This window comes from Rhinoderma darwinii, chromosome 2 (assembly GCF_050947455.1).
Source record: "Rhinoderma darwinii isolate aRhiDar2 chromosome 2, aRhiDar2.hap1, whole genome shotgun sequence".
Lineage (NCBI taxonomy): Eukaryota > Metazoa > Chordata > Amphibia > Anura > Rhinodermatidae > Rhinoderma > Rhinoderma darwinii.
In genome coordinates this window covers 327,429,283-327,447,871 of record NC_134688.1, presented here as the reverse complement: position 1 = coordinate 327,447,871, position 18,589 = coordinate 327,429,283, and the positions used below count along the sequence as shown (strand labels likewise).

The 18,589-nt window shown below is 43.5% G+C and overlaps 1 protein-coding gene across 1 annotated transcript in view; it reads left to right on the top strand.

Annotated features, from left to right (window-relative positions):
• The window catches only part of SORT1 (sortilin 1), a 72,887-nt gene that overhangs the window by 35,293 nt on the left and 19,005 nt on the right, over positions 1 to 18,589 (top strand). Inside the window, exons 6-16 of the mRNA XM_075853636.1 lie at positions 1,560 to 1,633; positions 1,726 to 1,778; positions 1,856 to 1,992; positions 2,102 to 2,249; positions 3,139 to 3,294; positions 3,388 to 3,494; positions 12,814 to 12,916; positions 12,995 to 13,163; positions 14,695 to 14,885; positions 16,426 to 16,615; positions 16,715 to 16,831. Of these exons, the coding sequence (XP_075709751.1) occupies positions 1,560 to 1,633; positions 1,726 to 1,778; positions 1,856 to 1,992; positions 2,102 to 2,249; positions 3,139 to 3,294; positions 3,388 to 3,494; positions 12,814 to 12,916; positions 12,995 to 13,163; positions 14,695 to 14,885; positions 16,426 to 16,615; positions 16,715 to 16,831 (1,445 nt within the window). The remainder of the gene's footprint in view (positions 1 to 1,559; positions 1,634 to 1,725; positions 1,779 to 1,855; positions 1,993 to 2,101; positions 2,250 to 3,138; positions 3,295 to 3,387; positions 3,495 to 12,813; positions 12,917 to 12,994; positions 13,164 to 14,694; positions 14,886 to 16,425; positions 16,616 to 16,714; positions 16,832 to 18,589) is intronic.

The window sequence follows — 18,589 nt, the reverse complement described above, 5'->3', positions numbered from 1 at the left end:
GACGTAATTAGTGTGTGTGCACATACCCTAACAACAAAGCATTATACTAACCAACCCCCCACACACCTATATTCTTTCTGAAAGTAGACACCTGGTACTTCATGGGTCAAAGTCCCACTCTGCGCTTTTTACTGAAAAATGGTGCCTATATGTTTTAAACTCCAATATTTTTCAAAAAAATTCTTCACAAATTATATTTGGCTAAAAGTGTGAGCCAAGCAAAACCTTTCAACCACACATCCTTAAAATAAAAGTTCAACGTGTGCAGAGTTCACACATACCACTTATGCCTGTATCTACAGGTCATCCGGCTATAACTCCGGCTGGATTGTAGCTAGAGATTCTTAGATTTCAAACAAGCCCAGAATCGCAGCTTTATTTACAATACAGCCTGAGTTAGAGCCGTTAGCTGCATGGGTGGCAGTAAGAGCTGCAAGTAAGGCCGGCCAATTATGACCTAAATCAAAATCCCTATTAATTGAACATGTAACCTTGAGTACAATTATTTAGGCCACACCCCTTATTACATGCCACGCCCTCTATTTGCATGCTACCCCATTGAATTTATATTTATCCCCTGAGCCTGCTGTATACTACTGTATATAATATATCCCCTGATACTGCCCACACACAGTATATTGCCCCCATAGTGCTCCCCACACAGTATATAATGCCCCTATAGTTGCCCTCCACACTGTATAATGACCCTATAGTTGCCCTCCACACAGTATAATGCCCTCATAACTGCCCTCCACACAGTATAATGCCCCCCCATATCTGCCCTCCACACAGTATAATGCCCCCATAACTGCCCTCCACACAGTATAATGCCCCCCATAACTGCCCTCCACACAGTATAATGCCCCCCATAATTGCCCTCCACGACATATATTTCCCCCTATAACTGACTTCCACGTGGTCTAATGCTCCTATAGCTGCCCTCACACAGTATAATGCCCCCATAGCTGTCCCCACGCTGTATACTTCCCCCACAGCTGCCCTAAATAGTGGCTGATAAAAATAATAATATACATACTCGTATGACCCTGTTCCAATGTTGAGTGGAGGAGATCCGTCTGCTCCTCTGGTCTGTTCATCCTGGTGCAGACAGACGCGATGACATCATTGCCTTGCATTCAACTGTATCTGCATCCTGAAGATGCAGATGCAGTTTAAACCAGGAGAAAATAATTGATGAAATCGAAAATTCACAAGATGACGTTGATTTTAACTGCGCTGAATTTCGATTATTTTTTTATTTGATTGCCCAGCCCTTGCTGCAAGCATATTCTGTTATCATTCGAAACCTCTCCTGCTGCGGCTAGAGCTCCGATCTAGGGCTTGTTTGAAAGCTAAGATTCTAGCTGTTGTCGAGCCTGAGTTGCAGCTGTTAGTAGCAAGTACGTATCAGATATGTCCTTGACTACTGAAGTGCCTTCTTGCCAGGATGTATGAGATATGTCCTTGGCAGGGAAAGTGTTAAATCCTCCATTTCTAGGCACTCCAAAACCAATATAAATAGTAATCATTATTTTATCTTTTCTTCATACTCTACACAGTATGACTTGTGGATTTCCAAAGACTTTGGAGAGACTTGGAAGTTAATCCATACATTTGTTTGTTCAGCCAAATGGTGAGAAATTCTAAAATAAAACAAATCGCTACCAATTTGTAACGTGCAGATTTTTATTGTAGCTCCTTAAAACGGCTGTTTTTATGTTTTAGGGGACCCAGGAACATGATTTTATTTACTACAACAACTGCTAATGAATCGTGTTGTAAGTATCGTGTGGAAAGTGTGCGGTTTTTATTTTTGTATGTATCCACCCTTAACCCTTTGTGTCTAATTTTAAAGCGGACTGGTTTGGAGTGGCTTCATCATTAATTATGAAAAGAACATATGATTTCGGCAAAACCTTCAATGTGCTGAAGGAACGCGTCCACTCTTTTGGCTTTTGGGGTCAGTTTCTACTTGCCTCTGTGATGGAAGAGGTAAGATATTTGATAAGATGTACGGCCCCGATGTCAGAAGTGAAGAAAATGAGATTACTTATGAGTATTCAGGTTTTTAATGTAACCTATATGCTTTGTGATCATACAGGACAGAATGAAGAGAAGAATCCATGTATCTCAAGACCAAGGGGACACATGGAACGTTGCTCAGCTCCCATCTGTTACACATGAGCAGTTTTACTCTGTACTGGCAGCCAGTAACGACCTGGTGTTTATTCATGTAGATGATGAAGGAGGTGGGTAAAAGTATAATGAATTACAAGGAGAAGAATCTATGTGCTGTAGATATATATTTATTTTTTTGGGGGGGGAGCGGTTTAATGAACGGGATTTAAAAGTCAATTAAAGTTCCATTTTCGCAGAAACATGTTGCCTAAAATGAATGCATCTTTGTGTTTGTATATAGCCCCTATTACACAGGTCGATTGTGGCCGATACCGCGAGTGCCGATCAACGAGACGAGAAGCTCATTTGCTCCTGTCACGCTTAGCTATGGATGGGGACGAGCAGTCATTAGTCCGATCGCTCGTCCCCATACATATTATCATGTCGGCAGCGCGTGTCCCTGTTTACACAGGGAGAGGTGCTGCTGACGACGATAATATTTAACTTTTTTTAAAACCATACGATCAGCAGATGAACGAGCGTTTACTCGTTCATCTGCTGATCGCTGCCCAGTTTACACTGGGCAATTATTGGCAGCCAGCGTTCTATAAATGCTTGCCTGCACGATAATTGTCCAGTGTAAAACCCCTTTTAGTTCTTCTAGCGTTTTTTTATCTTCTGCATTTCTGACCTGTTGGGCTAGTGAGTTCCTTTTAAAAGGAGGGTAAAACTGCATTATACTGTATACACTGATAGTATATGTCAGAGGTCAGCAAAGTTTGGCACTCCAGCTGTTGTGAAACAACTCCCAGTATGCTTTGACCTGCCAAAGGATGTATTCTTCCAGCCAAAGGCTTTCAGGGCCTGCTGGGAATTCGAGTTTCACAACCGCTAGAGTGCCGAATGTTGCTGACCCCTGGGGTATGTACTGTATCTATATTAAATATCCAGTGGATATTTTTTATAAAATCTTTTACATAAACCATTTATTGAAATACCGTTTTTTTTTCTCTCCTGTAGATACAGGATGTGGAACCGTTTATACGTCGGACGATAGAGGTGTTGTTTATTCCAAATCTCTGGAGAGACATCTGTACACCAAGACAGGAGGAGACACAGATTTCACGAATATAACATCCCTGCGTGGAGTATTCATTACCAGTGTCCTCTCTGAAGGTTAGCAGAGGCTTATTGCGTTTACATGGCTGGCTGTTAGGGTGTCAGTGTTTCCAATGTATAAAAGTATAATGGATTCCCTTACTTTTCCAGACAACTCAATCTATTCAGTAATTACTTTTGATCAAGGAGGTGAATGGAGCCGCATCAATAAGCCTGAAAATACAGAATGTGACTCAACAGCCAAAGACAAGGCAAAGGTGAGGAGCCTTCAGAAGGTTGCACTACATACTTTCCAGCAGAGTAAAAATAATCCTCTTAGCGTTTCTGAGGAGTGTTTTTAAACAAGGAGGAGTACGTAATTGGCCATTATTAAATTAATAATACTTAATGATCCGGAATTGTAAAAACTTGCTATTTTATGTATGAAAGCATTTCTATAACTGATAACCATGCGTTCATGCGTAAATAGCGAGTTTAGGTAATTCTAAACCTATTTTATATTCCGCACTGAACATGTGTGTGGAACACTACCTTTCTTGAAGCACGAAACATGTCAGGGCAGAAGGCCATGTGAATAAACAAAGTCAAAGCAGAAATAGTGGAACTGGAACAGTGGTACTTGTCAAAAAGTTGTGTGCCCCGCCTGTTGCCCCAGTCATCCATTTTATTTGGACTGCGCAAATCTGTAGTTGAGGGCGCCGCGTTATAGCACTGTAATGTAAGTAAGTAGTACTATACAGCCCTTCCAAAAAACACAAAAAATGCTCACTCCAAATAAAATAGATTATCTATATCTTCTAAAAAAAAAAAAAAATATGCGGTTTTGCCCCGGTTTGGGGTGGGAAAAAAACCAACTCCTTTTCACCACGACCAGTGAATCCAGATAAGCACACATGAACAAGGATGACATAAAGAAACCCCCTGCAGGGAGGTAATGGGGTCAGCAACAGACATGGAGGGGCAAACTACCCTTGAGGATCAAACTGTTGGAATTTATACACGGGTACATAAACACAGGGGCTGGGGGGGGTGATAAATGAGGAGGAGGCAATAGAAGAAAGGGATTGATTCCACAGGGAAAGTACCACGGCTGTCCTGGACTGGCAACCTTTTTACCTCAAGCTCTACCCCCTGTGAGGACTTTAACCTTCACAGTAGAAACTTGTCTCCCTCCTCCACTGTGTTTATGGCGATTAGTCCTCTGTCCTTTTGTGGCCCTTCTAAGTTCCAGGTGCTGCAAGTGCAGAAACGCCGGTGGCTTCTAATCACGGTGCACAGAGTGAGCCAATAAGGCTCTGTGTAGGTGCCTGACTGAGCTCATTAGGAGCTGCCCAGCAGTGTTGCACTGATGGCACAGTACAAAAGTTTAAAGAGGTTCTGAGAACCTCACCATATGTACTTGTATTACCTCTATGTGCCGTCCTCCCACTCAAAATTAATTATCTTATCCATAAGAATACGCATGAAACTAATTTTGAAGTGTTTAGGATCCTTCCCATGGGTCATTGACCTCTGTAGAAGCATTATTGCGACCTTTGGTAGCCAGTAGTCAAGAGTTTCTAAACTTAAGTTTTATACATTTTTGGTATCGTTTTTATATTACAATTGTATATTTTAAGAGATTTGGTAGAATTTAGGCTCTGTTCAAACGTGCATAAAATGCTTTTTGTCAGGGTTTCTGTAATATTTTTATATATGGCAAGGAAAGTGCAGTCGCAACTTCTGCTGTAAACAATACTAGACCCCACTAAAAAGTCAACAAAATCTGCCGGGATTCATCACTGTTCTTTTTATTATATGGGTTTAGCATAGCTGTCGTGGCTCCCTTAAATACACAATTCTCTCTAGTGTGAACAGAGCCTTAGTTTGAAGGGAATCTGTCAGCAGTTTTGTCCCCTAAAAATACTGACTGTGATATATAGCAGATGGGAAGAACAATGTAATGGTACCGGGCTGAGAAATCCAGGTTTAAAGTCCTCGGCCCCGCAATCACAAGTGCTAACATTCCAGTGACCATCAACGCCCCTTGATGGTCAGCCCCTCCCCTCTACTCTGAGTGGACGCTAGAGCCGTCAATCGGGCAACTACTACAGTTGTGATTCAGAGGGGAGGGGCTGGGGAGCATTCCGAGAGCCTGGTACGCTGAACATGAAGAGGGTAGCATAAGATAGAGAGGAGACTATGCTGGCTTCAGGAATAAAAAGATTTTCTTTGAAAGGATTCTGTATTTTCGTATAAAAAAAACAGTTTAAGGCCTAGTTCACACTGAGTTTTGTTGGCAAAATGATTTCAATGGGAGGAGGAGGCGTTATTTCCTGCGACTGGATAAAATGCTTGCGGACAAAAAAAGCTCTTTATAAAATAAAAAAGGGACTCCTCCTACAGTATATACCCTGCCCACAGACACTGAGCTATTTGTCTTCGCTTAGTGTCGTAGGAGTCAGACACTTCTGCTGATAGCAGCAGTGTCTCTTCCAAGAATTTTAATTTTATTTTTTTCATCATGAAGAACTAGGGTCACAGGGTCTCCCTGTATTCCCGTTCGGCGGGCTAAAAGTTTCAAAATCAAATGCACTGTTGTTCAACCTGCCTATGAAGACAAGCCGGAAAAGAGTGCCAGTTCTTCCTGTCAGCCACCAGCCAAAGGAGCACTTCCAACAGCTCTCCCACCAGCGTCCCCTTGGTAAAGGCAGTAATACTGAGGGGTGCTTCTGCTGGTCAGGAAGGTTTGGAGGGTGGGATCTTCTCTATAATATGCACTAATAGTGCTGCAGCACTCTTCTTTTCTTATCTCGTCATGGAGAATCATGTGTCTCTCCTGATTGGTTGGTCTACTCACATCACCGCCAGCGGCCAATCGCCGCGCTCCATGAATGTGGCTTCAGCGTTCCCCCTGCTCTTCTCCATTTGGATGGACACTGCTAGGGACATAGGACTTCCTGGACAGAGCTACTGCTTCTTGCCTCAGGAGGACTTCTGACATCTTGGAAGTGGGCGGGATCAGCTTTAGCTTCTTCTATCTCCCTACAGGTGCCCTAGCCTATTGTCACGGAGTTATTTTCCGAAGGGAACATACTATTTCTTACTGTGCTCGTTTTCAGTTAGTACACTTCTCTAGCCGCGCTAAGTGAAGCAGCCATTACTCCCTGAATAGGAGTACCCCTTGCTATGCAGTTTGAGTGATATTATTAATTTATTTTTCTTCTGTTTATTCCTTCTCACTGCTTCAGTGTGAACTTAAGTAACCCTCTCTACTGCCATGTCTGACTCTAAAGGGGAACACTCTGATTCCAGACAACCTTTGCCATTTATTATTCCTTCTCAAAATGCAATACTAAATTTCAGTTGATCAGTCTACTTCCTTATGGAATGCATGCCGGTTGCCTAGCCAAATGCCTGTGGCCTCTGCACCTCTGCCACCCCCAGTGTTGCTCACCCCTGGTGTGGATCTGAAATGGGTTAACTCCATTTTCTGTGCTGGCGATCGTTACTCTGTCCATTCTGGGTGGCATGTCTGCCTGCCCTCCGGACTCTTGTTCTGCCAATCCTCTTATGGACTCCCTGTCCATGTCTTCCCCTCATAGCTGAACCCACAAATGGATCAGAGCTTCTCACTTGCTTACATTTTCACCTCCCCATGTAGACTAGGTGTTTCTGGTCTTGATGTCAGGTCTGGTGCCTCCTTTCCTCCTATAGAGGGTTTGTCTGACTGACTTATCTCATTCGAAATCAGTTGGTAAGGGTTCTGCCTCACTCCCCACCTCAGTGAAGGTGCTAATTAGAGCTGTCCGTGACACACACTTCAGGTCACTGCTTCTGCATCTTCCACTGACTCAATTTCTTTCCTTCAGCCGCTATTTTCTCAGACTGTTTCTTTCCAGCCCACTTGGAAAAAGAAGGTATGATCTTTAAGGGATGGAAGCACCTGGACAAGACTTTTTCCCACTCTAGCCTTCTGGATGTCTTCTACCCCTTTCAAGAGGGCAATTCTTCTGCTTGGGTGCGGACTCTGGCGGTAGATCCTTCAATTTCTCGTCTAGCCAAGGCCACTACCTTACCGATGGCAGGATTCACTTCCTTCAAGGGACCCCTGGATCGCTGCATGGACTCCTTTGCTAAAACAACATTTGAGGCCTCAGGCTATGCCCTTCACCCAATTTTTGCATCGGTCTGGATTGGCAGAACCGTCACTGAATGGGCTCACAATCTTCGTCATGACCTGCTTTCAGGCCCTCCTCAGAAGCAACCAGTTGATCTGTCTCACCTGATCTCCAATGCGTCCAAGTATATCTGCAAAGCTGCCCTTGATGCTGCCCGCCTTGTGGCGCGGTCTTCTACTTCCTCTGTCGCTATTCGCAGGACCACCTGGCTCAAGGCTTTGTCAGCCTCCAAGTGATCCCTGACTTCTCTACCTTTGTCAGGATCTCGTCTCTTTGGGCCTCGTTTGGACGAGATTATCTCGGAAGCCATGGGTGACAAAAGCAACTGCCTCAGAATAGACCTAAGTGCACTCCCCCAAGCAAAAAGGTAGGTCCGCATTTTCGTTCCTCTAACACCACTTCCTCCAGGCCGCAGACTCTCCAGGATTGGAAAGGCAAACCTTCCTTCAAATTTTGGCCCTTCTGGCATCCCCGACCTCCACCTTCAAAGGTTGGAACCGACAAGGCCACTTCTGCCTGAAGGTGCGCCCCCTCTCGATTTGCCTCGGGTGGGGGGAAGGTTCTGCACTTCGAAATGTGAGAGAACCAGATGTCTTTGGACACCTGCTTTCAAGAGTTAGTATCTTTAGGATACAAAATCTAATTTGCCAGCTTCACTCCAGAGCGTTTTCTTTCAGTCCGCTGTTCCACAGTACCCATCCAGGGTGGCACCCTTTTTTCGGGCAAACAACTTTTTTTTTTATTTTTTATTTTTTTCAGTGGGGGTCATCATTCCATGTGCCATTGAACCAAATGTTTCGGGGCTTTTCTTCCAACCTTTTTGTCGCCCCCAAAAAGGACGATTCAGTTTGGCTTATCCTGGATCTCAAGTGCCTCAACGCGCGTGTTCAGGTCCGTCCTTTTCGGATTGAATCTCCGATCTGTCACCGCTTCCATGGAACAGGGGGAATTTTCTTTCTTCTGTGGACATCAAGGACGCATATCTGCACGTCCTTATCTGTGCTACTCGGCAGCGTTCTCTGCGCTTTGTGGTACGGTCTTGTCACTAATATTTTGTCGCCCCCTTTCTTTCAGTCTGGTCACAGCCCCGAGAGTGTTTACGAAGGTTCTCTGTCGCTATGGCACTCCTTTGCGCCAATAGGGTGTCGGTCATCCCTCCTGACTAAGCTGGTCCTAGGCGAAACGTGCGTCGAGGCGTTCTGTTTTTGTGCCACATCTCTCCACGTCCTGTTCCTCCACCATGTCTCTAGGCATGCCTTGTTACCCTCATTACTGTTGATTGCAGCAATTTTGTTCGTTCACTTGCATTTGCTTTTCGTATTTTTGCCATTGCCATACAGATCTTTCACCATGTAGTTTTTTTGGCTGTACCTAGTATCTTTCGATCTGCTTGTCTTTCTGCAACAGCTATATCATCACCTATGTACTATATACATGGTGTTATTCGGCATGGGAAGTTAGGTTTGAGATGGGTTATGTCTGTTTACCTCATGGTATATTTACATCTATACCTTTCTGCTGCTGCTCACCGTGTATGACCAGCTTTATTTAGCTAATTTTATATTTCTGTGATACCATGTATTGTCGTTCATAAATAAAGATTTGTATATTTTTTACAATACGTGGTAGCTAGATATTTATACATTCCATTGGAGTGTTATGTCCCCTGTGCTTTGATACTTCTAGGTTGTTTTTGTCGGTCATCCCTTACCTGGACGACATCAAATCTGCCTCGAGGTAGGCCAACGAGATGGCTCTACAGATCACTCTGGAGTTGGTTCGGTTGGATAATCAACTGGTCCAAGTCTTTGTCTCCTTCACCGCAGATCGTCTTTTTGGGGGTCTCCTTTGACACTCGTTCGGAGAATGTTTTCCTTGCTCCCTAGAGTCTCTCCATTCTTCAGGAAAAGATTTGTTCCTTAGAGCCGGTTGTGCCGATCTCACTCCGCCTCTGCATGCGTGTTTTTTGGACCATGGTGGCCTCAATCGATACAATATCATTTGGCAGTTCCAGACATGCCCTCTAGAGTGGGCAGTCCTCTCCTGGTGGAACCGATCCTTGCAATTGCTGGATCTGAAGTTCATCCTTCCCCTCTTGGTCCGTCGCACACTTTGGTGGATTACTTCTCCGTCTGTTCCCCGTGGGTGCACCTTCCTTCTGCTGAACTGGCCGATCCTCTCCACGGATGCCAGCCTCCAGGGCTGGGGGGGGACATCTTTCGGAAACCTCACGACTCGGGGGCTGTTGTCTACACAGGAGTCTTAACTTCCCATTAATCTTCTGGAATTGAGGTCGATCTTTCTGTGTCTCCTGCACGGGACTCCGTCCCTGTCCGGACACCAGGTAAGGGTTCAGACTGGTAATGCCACGGCCGTGGTTTCTCTAAATCACCAGGGAAACACTCGCAGTGCCGGCCGAGACTTCAGCGACCCTGGTATTGACGGAAGCTTATGTTCTGGCACTCACAGCGGTTCACGTTCCTGGGGTCGACGATTGAGTTGTGACTCTCTCATTCGCTAAAGATGTATTCGACCAAATTTTTCTCAGGTGGGGTCGTCCAGACGTGGACTTGATGACCTCCAGGTTCAATCTCCCTTTCCCTTGCTTAATCTCCCGAGCTTGGGATCCAGAGGCCTGCGCTGTGGACGCTCTCGTGGCGTCACAGTCGGACTTCAGTCTCCTGTATGTCTTCCCTTCTCTGCCTCTCCTGCCGCGTCTCCACCGATGGTTCAAGGTGGAAGAGATTCCTGCCATTCTGCTAGCCCCGTTTTGGTTGCACCGCTGTTGGTAAGCGGACCTCATGTCCCTGTTTGCTGACATCGCTTGGCCCTTACCTCTTCGTCCCGACCTTCTCTTTCAGGGACCTCTCCTCCACCAGACTTTAAGGTTGCTATGTTTAACAGTGTGGCTGTTGAAGCTGCCGTTATGAGGACGCATGGTTTTTCGAAGAGTGTTATCCTCCCTATGCTTAAGGCCAGAAATTCCTCTTCAGCCTGCATTTACCATCGTACATGGAGGGCTTACCTTGGTTGGTGTGAGGATCGTAAGCTTCCCCTTTGCGTTTTTCCTTGTCCAGGATTCTATCCATTTTACAAAGGGGTTTGGATGATGGTTAAACTCTCGGCTCCCTGAAGGGGCAGTTGACTGCCCTTTCCATCTTGTTTGGTCACTCGTTGGTATCTAAAGCTGACATTAAAGAGGCTCTGTCACCATATTTTGTAACCCCTATCTGCTATTGCAGCAGATAGGCGCTGCAATGTAGATTACAGTAACGTTTTTTATTTTTAAAAAACGAGCATTTTTGCCCAAGTTATGACCATTTTTGTAGTTATGCAAATGAGGCTTGCAAAAGTCCAAGTGGGCGTGTATTATGTGCGTACATCGGGGCGTTTTTAATACTTTTACTAGCTGGGCGCTCTGAAGAGAAGTATCATCCACTTCTCTTCACAACGCCCAGCTTCTGGCAGTGCAGATCTGTGACGTCACTCACAGGTCCTGCATCGTGTCGGCCACATCGGCACCAGAGGCTACAGTTGATTCTGCAGCAGCATCAGCGTTTGCAGGTAAGTAGCTACATCGACTTACCTGCTAACGCCGATGCTGCTGCAGAATCAACTGAAGCCTCTGGTGCCGATGTGGCCGACACGATGCAGGACCTGTGAGTGACGTCACAGATCTGCACTGCCAGAAGCTGGGCGTTGTGAAGAGAAGTGGATGATACTTCTCTTCAGAGCGCCCAACTAGTAAAAGTATTAAAAACGCCCCGATGTACGCACATAAAACACACCCACTTGGACTTTTGCAAGCCTCATTTGCATAACTACAAAAATGGTCATAACTTGGCCAAAAATGCTCGTTTTTTTAAAAATAAAAACGTTACTGTAATCTACATTGCAGCGCCTATCTGCTGCAATAGCAGATAGGGGTTGCAAAATCTGGTGACAGCCTCTTTAAGGCTTTTTTTTTTTTTTTTTTTTTTTTTTTTTGCAGGGGTGGCTCATGTGCCCCTCCCACTTATCATACTCGTATTCCTTCATGGGATCTGAATTTGCTCTTGGATGTCTTACAGTAAAATCCATTTGAACGCTTGAGAGAAATCTCTCCATTTTTCTGGTTGCGGTGACATCCATCCGAAGGGTCAGGGAGTTGCCGTCTGTCTTGTCGTTCTCCGTTTTCAGGGAAACTATATCCGGTGCTGCTCCGCACGGTACCGCCTTTTTGCCTAAAATGATTTTGGCCTCCCACATGAATGAGTATATTGTTTGCCATCTTTTTGTCCTAGTCATTGTTTTCTCTACAACTTCGATTTTGTCTGAGCTCTGCTGATTTACTCTGATCACCGCTTCCTTCCAGTGGTCTGATTCTTCATCCTCCCATAGTCACAGGAAGGGTTTGGAGGCCTCTAAGGCCACCGTTACTTGATGGATATGAATGATTGTTCGCCAGGCTTATCGCGTCAGTTGAAAGGTTCCCCCTTTCCGGGTTCACTGCTCACTCTACTAGAGTGGTTGGGACTTCCTGGGCTGTGTCATCAGGCCTCTGCCCTTCAATTGTGCAAGGTGGCCACGTGGTCTTTGCACACCATTGTCAAGTTCTACCAGGTGCATACCTTTGCCTCTGTAGACGCTTCTCTGGGTTGCAAGGTATTGCAGGCTTCTGTGAAATAACTGACCATGTGCTGTGCTCTGTTCCTGGGGACTGCTCTAGGATGTCCTACGGTCTGTGTCCCCAAAGTAACGAGCTAGAAAAATTTATTTATTTTTTTTTTTTTTCAATACTTACTGTAAAATGATTTTCTTGTCCAGATCATTTGGGGGACACCGCTCCCACCTAATTTTTTTTCAAGGTTTTTTTTTTTGTTCTTGCGGTTGTCCGTTTGAGAGATCCCTGTGTTTGACATACTTCTCTTACTTTGTATCTGCCTCTCCTACTGCTTGCTACGTGTCTGTCGGCAGGATATATCCTGTAGGAGGAGTCCCTCTTTGTATTTCATAGTTTCAAGCATCCTAGTGGCATCAGCATGTACCCACGGTCTGTGTCGTTGTCGTCGTCGTCCCCCCCCCCCCCCCAGTGAACTGGGCGAGAAAAGGATTTTACCCTGCTGCTATCTCGAACACTGAGAGAAGATAGGGGAGGGCAGAAGACTTCTGATTTGTCACAATTTGCAGGACAACTTGCTAGATGAAAGAGTTAGAGAGACTACATCAGTAAATGGTATAACAATTTTAATGAAAAATATTTAGAAAGGGATTCATTCTTGCATTTAGCAAATTAAAAATAAAAATGTTTTCAATTTATGCCATGTGATAATTGTTTTTTCACCTTAGCGCTGAATAATAATTGCCCTTATTAATGACCCGTCTTAGTTCAGTATCCTGAAATGTAAATTTTTATTTTTTTTTGTCTGTGCCACAGTGTAGTTTGCATATACATGCCCAGTACAGCATGTCACAGAATCTTGCAGTCCCACTGCCACCAATGTCTGAGCCAAATGCTATAGGAATAGTTATTGCCCACGGTAAGTTAAGTTACATAAACAAATAACCGAATTGTTTTGCTTTGTACTTTTGAATCACTCTGTATTACCATGTCACAGGCAGTGTGGGTGATGCAGTATCCGTCGCTAGTCCCAGTGTGTACCTCTCGGATGATGGTGGTTACTCATGGACCCGGGTGTTGGATGGTCCTCACCATTATGCAATCCTGGATTCTGGAGGGCTTATTGTGGCAATACCACAAAGCGATATGCCTGTCAACACTATCAAGTGAGAGGAAAGAAGTTTATTGGCTTTGAGCAAATGTTGATTAATTTGAGTAACTGTTAAATCTTCTACAAAACACTGGAAATTATGCAGAGCAGTACATAAAAGGTTATAGGTGTTTGGCTTCTCTTTGCTACCTTGATTTACACTCACCAAGATGGCTAAAGTGAAGTCATTTATCCATATATGTGGTCTGCTTGAGGCTGGATTTACGCATGGAGTTTTTTGAGCTGGAGGAAACGCTGGCAATGCCGCTGTTTGTTATATCTCACTACTGATAATTTTTGTAAGAGGTGTCCGGGATCGACAAAAAAAATGGGTTAAAGGGGGGAGATACAATCAAATAATAAGACACATAGCTTACCTGTTAAATCCCCCGGTGTCACCAGTCTGTTTATTGTGCTGTGGCAATGACATTCCGTTGATACGTGACCTCTGCAGCCACTGCTGAGGCCAGTGATTACCTGCGGCGGTCACGTTCGTCGACGTGATGTCATCGCTACAATTCAGTAACTTCTAGTGGTGGTGATGGAGCATCAGGGATCTAACAGGTAAGTTATGCTACTTTTATTATTTGATGGCATTTCCCACCTTTTAGCCCATTTTATTAGCGATCCTGGACAATCCCTTTCAAAAATTACTTTATTTTCAAAATTGTTAAGCTAATCAATAAATTGTATGCACCCCAAAAACGGTGGACTAAATAAAAAAAATCAACTTGTCCCACAAAAAAATGACCCCTGTTCTCCAGATGTCCATAAATATCAGAGATGCGGCTCCCGGCTCAGACATTTTATGACATCCACAGGCTATGCCATAAATGTATGAAATGGAAATAACATTTTAAGGCCCTGAATAGGCTGGTCTTTAAAGAGTTAAATTTGCTAGTATAGTTTTGTGGTAATGTTGCCAATGATACACGGGTGGATGCAGTGTTAGGGTATGTACCCACAGGCAGGATATCTAAAAACAATGCAGTTAAATTTAGTCACAGAAATCTGCAGCAGATAGCTGTGGAAACACAATGTAGCTGCAGATTTTTTCGCACTGGTTTTACCTGTGTAATTCGCGTGAAGCATTGATTGTAGCAAACCATCATGTGCACCTGCGGATTTCCTGCAGTTTTTACAGCGCGTCCACTGCGAGAACGCTGTACAAATTGAAACGATACTCAACTTTTGTATTTTAGTGCAGAATTTATGCTCCCTATTTAAGTCTATGGCCCAAACACATAACTTTTCTATGTGGGTTTTTGTTTTTTTTGCTGCGTGTTGTTGAGATTTTCAGAAATCGCACATCCACTTTGCTGCTACTTTAAATGCGGCTGAATTTCCGCACATAATTCTGTTGTGGAAATTCTGCAGCGTATCCTGACTGTGGGAAAATATCCATTATGATTCCTAATTCAGGTAGCAAAAAGCCGTAGACAAAAAAACTATTCTAGAATGCTAAATTTTAATATCAGATTATTCGCTAATCCTGTCAAGTGTGTTCTGGCATTTTTATAGCAACGAAAATATTTTCCCTCATTTAGATTTTCAACAGATGAAGGCCAATGTTGGTTCTCGTATAATTTCTCTAAAGATCCTTTGATGTTCACCGGTCTGGCTTCTGAACCAGGGGCTCGATCCCTGAATGTCACTGTATGGGGATATCAGCCTAGTCTATTTCATCGCATTTGGATGTCGTATACTATAGACTTTGTTGCGCTTCTGAAGCAAAGCTGTAAGTGTATACTTTTATCTCCTTGTCTATTGACGTCTTATAATGTATTACTAATTCCTGTTTAACTTTGATCTGAACCATCTAGTTAACATTTTATTTCTATATACATACTCGTTACATGGGCAAAAGTATGCAGACACCCCTCCTAATTGAGCACGGGTGTTTTGGCCAAACCCACCACAAACCGATCCAAAACCTCAATCATACAGCCATGCACTACTGAAGAGCTCAGTGGCTTAAAATGTGGCAGTCATAGGATGCCACTTTTGCAATGAATCGGTTTGATCTGTCCCAGTCAACTGTAAGTTCTGTTATTGTGAATTGGATGCATCTAGGAGTAACAACATCTCAGCCACAAAGCAGCAGACCACGCAGAGCAAGGCCGTTGAGGGCTAAAGCGCGTGGCGAATAAAAAGCTCCTATCCTCTGTTGAACAACTCACTACAGAGCTCCAAACTGCCTCTGCGAGTGACATCCGCACAAAAACTGTGCTTCAGAAGCTTCATGAAATGGGTTCTTATGGTCGAGCACCTGCACATAAGCCTAAGATCACCATGTGCAATGCCAAGTGTTGCCTGGAGTGGTGTAAACCTGTCGCCATTGAACTCTGAAACAGTGGAAACGTGTTCTCTTGAGTAACGAATAACATTTCACTATCTGGTAGTCTAATGGACGAATCAGGGATGCCAGGAGACCACTACTTACCGGAATCCATAGTGCCTACTGTAAAATATGGTGGAGAGATAATGGTCTTGAGCTGTTTTTTTCAGGGCTTTGCTATTCAAGCATGACTGTGCCCCAGTGCATAAAGCGAGACCCATAAATACATGGTTTATAGAGTTTGTTGTGGAGTAACTCAAGTGGCCTGCACCGAGCCCTGAACACCTATAGGATGAATTGGAACACTGATAGGCACCGATGTTGGACCAGAAGGTCTGGCTCACTAACTTAAAAAAAATGTTTTTTTGGCTAGATGGGCACAAATTCCCAGACACACACCAAAATCTTGAATAAATCCTTCCCAGAATATTGAAGGATATTATAGCTGTAAAAGGGGCTCAACTCCAAATTAACGCCCATGGTTTTGAAATTGGATTTCCAACATGCTCCTATAGGTGTGATAGTCGCGGGTCCCCACACTTTTGGCCAGATAGTATGTGTAACAATTGTGTGGTCTTCTCCAACTTCTATAAACAAACAAATAACCTCTCGTGACCATTGTGTGTGTTTGTGTGTGTAAAGAAAGAAACAGAAACATAACTGGTAGCTCCACAGCCGTGAAAGTCAGAACTATTACAATATAACATTACTTAACCCGCACGGTGAGCGTCGTATAAATGACAGTAACAAATTTATTTTGGCTGCACGCGGATGCTACGTGGGACCGTACCCTCACACTTCTTGAGAATTACCTAATCTTGTACATTTGATTAGCATCACCAGGCTGCTAATTACTCTCAATGATTGTGGAAGTCAGAATGGCATACTTAGTGAATAAAATAAATAAATACATTATAATATAAATATTTTTTTTAATTAGGTGAAGATAAGGATTATACCACATGGTTGGCACACTCCACAGACCCAGGAGCACCATCTGATGGTTGTGTTTTGGGTTATAAGGAACAATATCAGCGCCTCAAAAAATCTTCCATGTGCCAGAATGGCCGGGATTATTTAGTGAGCCGGGAATCTGTGAACTGTAATTGCACCTTGGATGACTACATGTGGTAACGTCAAACATACGCATGCTTTCTTCGTCGTCTGACTATTTTATTACTTTTGCCTGGTGGCGTTTGGAAACTTCCTCTTCCTCTTTTTTCTTATAGTGACTTTGGATATTTTCGTAAAGAAAATGAGTCCTCGTGTGTGGAGCAGCCTGAACTCCAGGGCCATGAGCTCGATTTGTGTATAAATGGAGAAGAGGAGAAACTGACAACAAATGGGTTGGTGACGGTCATACAATTGCCTTAATAGAGACCTAGCTGAAGAAAATGTAAAAAAGTCCTTTTATTGTACATGGGAAAAAAATTTAGAAAGTTATTTTTCATATCTTCTATGCTGAATTATATTTGCCTGTGCTGTGTTTATTGAGGGATTCTGAGGGTACAGGTGTAGCCTTTGTAAATTATAAAGCGCTTAATAAAATCTGTAAAAATGTAATAAAATCAGCAAAAATACAAAATGAAAGGCAGGTGGCCAAAGATAATAAAACAAATCCCAAAAAATTCTTCAAGTATATAAATGCAAAAAAGCCAAGGTCTGAACATGTAGGACCCTTAGATAGTGGTAATAGTGAGTTGGTCACAGGGGATCAAGAGAAGGAAGAGTTACTAAATCGGTTCTTCAGCTCTGTATATGCAACAGAAGAAAGAGCCACTGATGTAGCCTGTGCCAGGGCTGTTAATATATCAGTTGATATACTGAATTGGATGAATATAGATGTGGTCCAAGCTAAATTAAATAAAATAAAATGTACACAAGGCCCCGGGACCAGATGGGCTACACCCTAGAGTTCTTAAGGAGCTTAGTTCAGTTATTTCTGTCCTCCTCTTCATAATCTTTAGAGATTCTCTAGCGACTGGTATAGTCTCAAGGGACTAGCGCAGGGCAAATGTGGTGCCTAATTGCAAAAAGGCCTCTAGGTCTTCCCCGGGTAATTATAGACCAGTAAGCTTAACATCCATCGTGGGGAAAATGTTTGAGGGACTATATACAGGATTATGTGGAAAAAAAATAGTATTAGCAGTGACAGCTAGCACGGTTTTACTAAGGACAGAAGCTGTCAAACCAACCTGATTTGTTTTTATGAAGAGGTGAGCAGAAGCCTAGACAGAGGAGCCGCTGTGGATATAGTGTTTTTGGACTTTGCAAAGGCATTTGACACTGTCCCTCATAGACGCCTAATGGGTAAATTAAGGACTATAGGTTTAGAAAGTATAGTTTGTAATTGGATTGAGAATTGGCTCAAGGACCGTATCCAGAGAGTTGTAGTCAATGATTCCTACTCTGGTCCCCGGTTATAAGTGGTGTACCCCAGGGTTCAGTGCTGGGACCACTATTATTCAACTTATTTATTCATGATATAGAGGATGGGATTAATAGCACTATTTCTATTTTTGCAGATGACACCAAGCTATGTAGTATAGTTCAGTCCATGGAAGATGTTCGTGAATTGCAAGCGGATTTAAACAAACCGTGTTTGGGCGTCCATTTGGAAAATGAGGTTTAATGTAGATAAATGTAAAGTTATGCACCTGGATACCAACAACCTGCATGGGTCATATGTCCTAGGGGGAGCTACACTGGGAGAGGCACTTGTTGAGAAGGATCTGGGTGTACTTGTAAATCATAAACTAAATAACAGCATGCAATGTAAATCAGCTGCTTCAAAGGCCAGCAAAATATTGTCGTGTATTAAAAGAGGCATGGACTCGCGGGACAGGGATGTAATATTGCCACTTTACAAAGCATTCGTGAGACCTCTTCTAGAATATGCAGTTCAGTTCTGGGCTCCAGTTCATAGAAGGGATGCCCTGGAGTTGAAAAAAATAATACAAAGAAGAGCAACGAAGCTAATAAGGGGCGTGGAGAAACTAAGTTATGAGGAAAGATTAAAAGAACTAAACCTATTTAGCCTTGAAAAGAGATGTCTAAGGGGGGACATGATTAACTTCTATAAATATATTAATGGCACATACAAA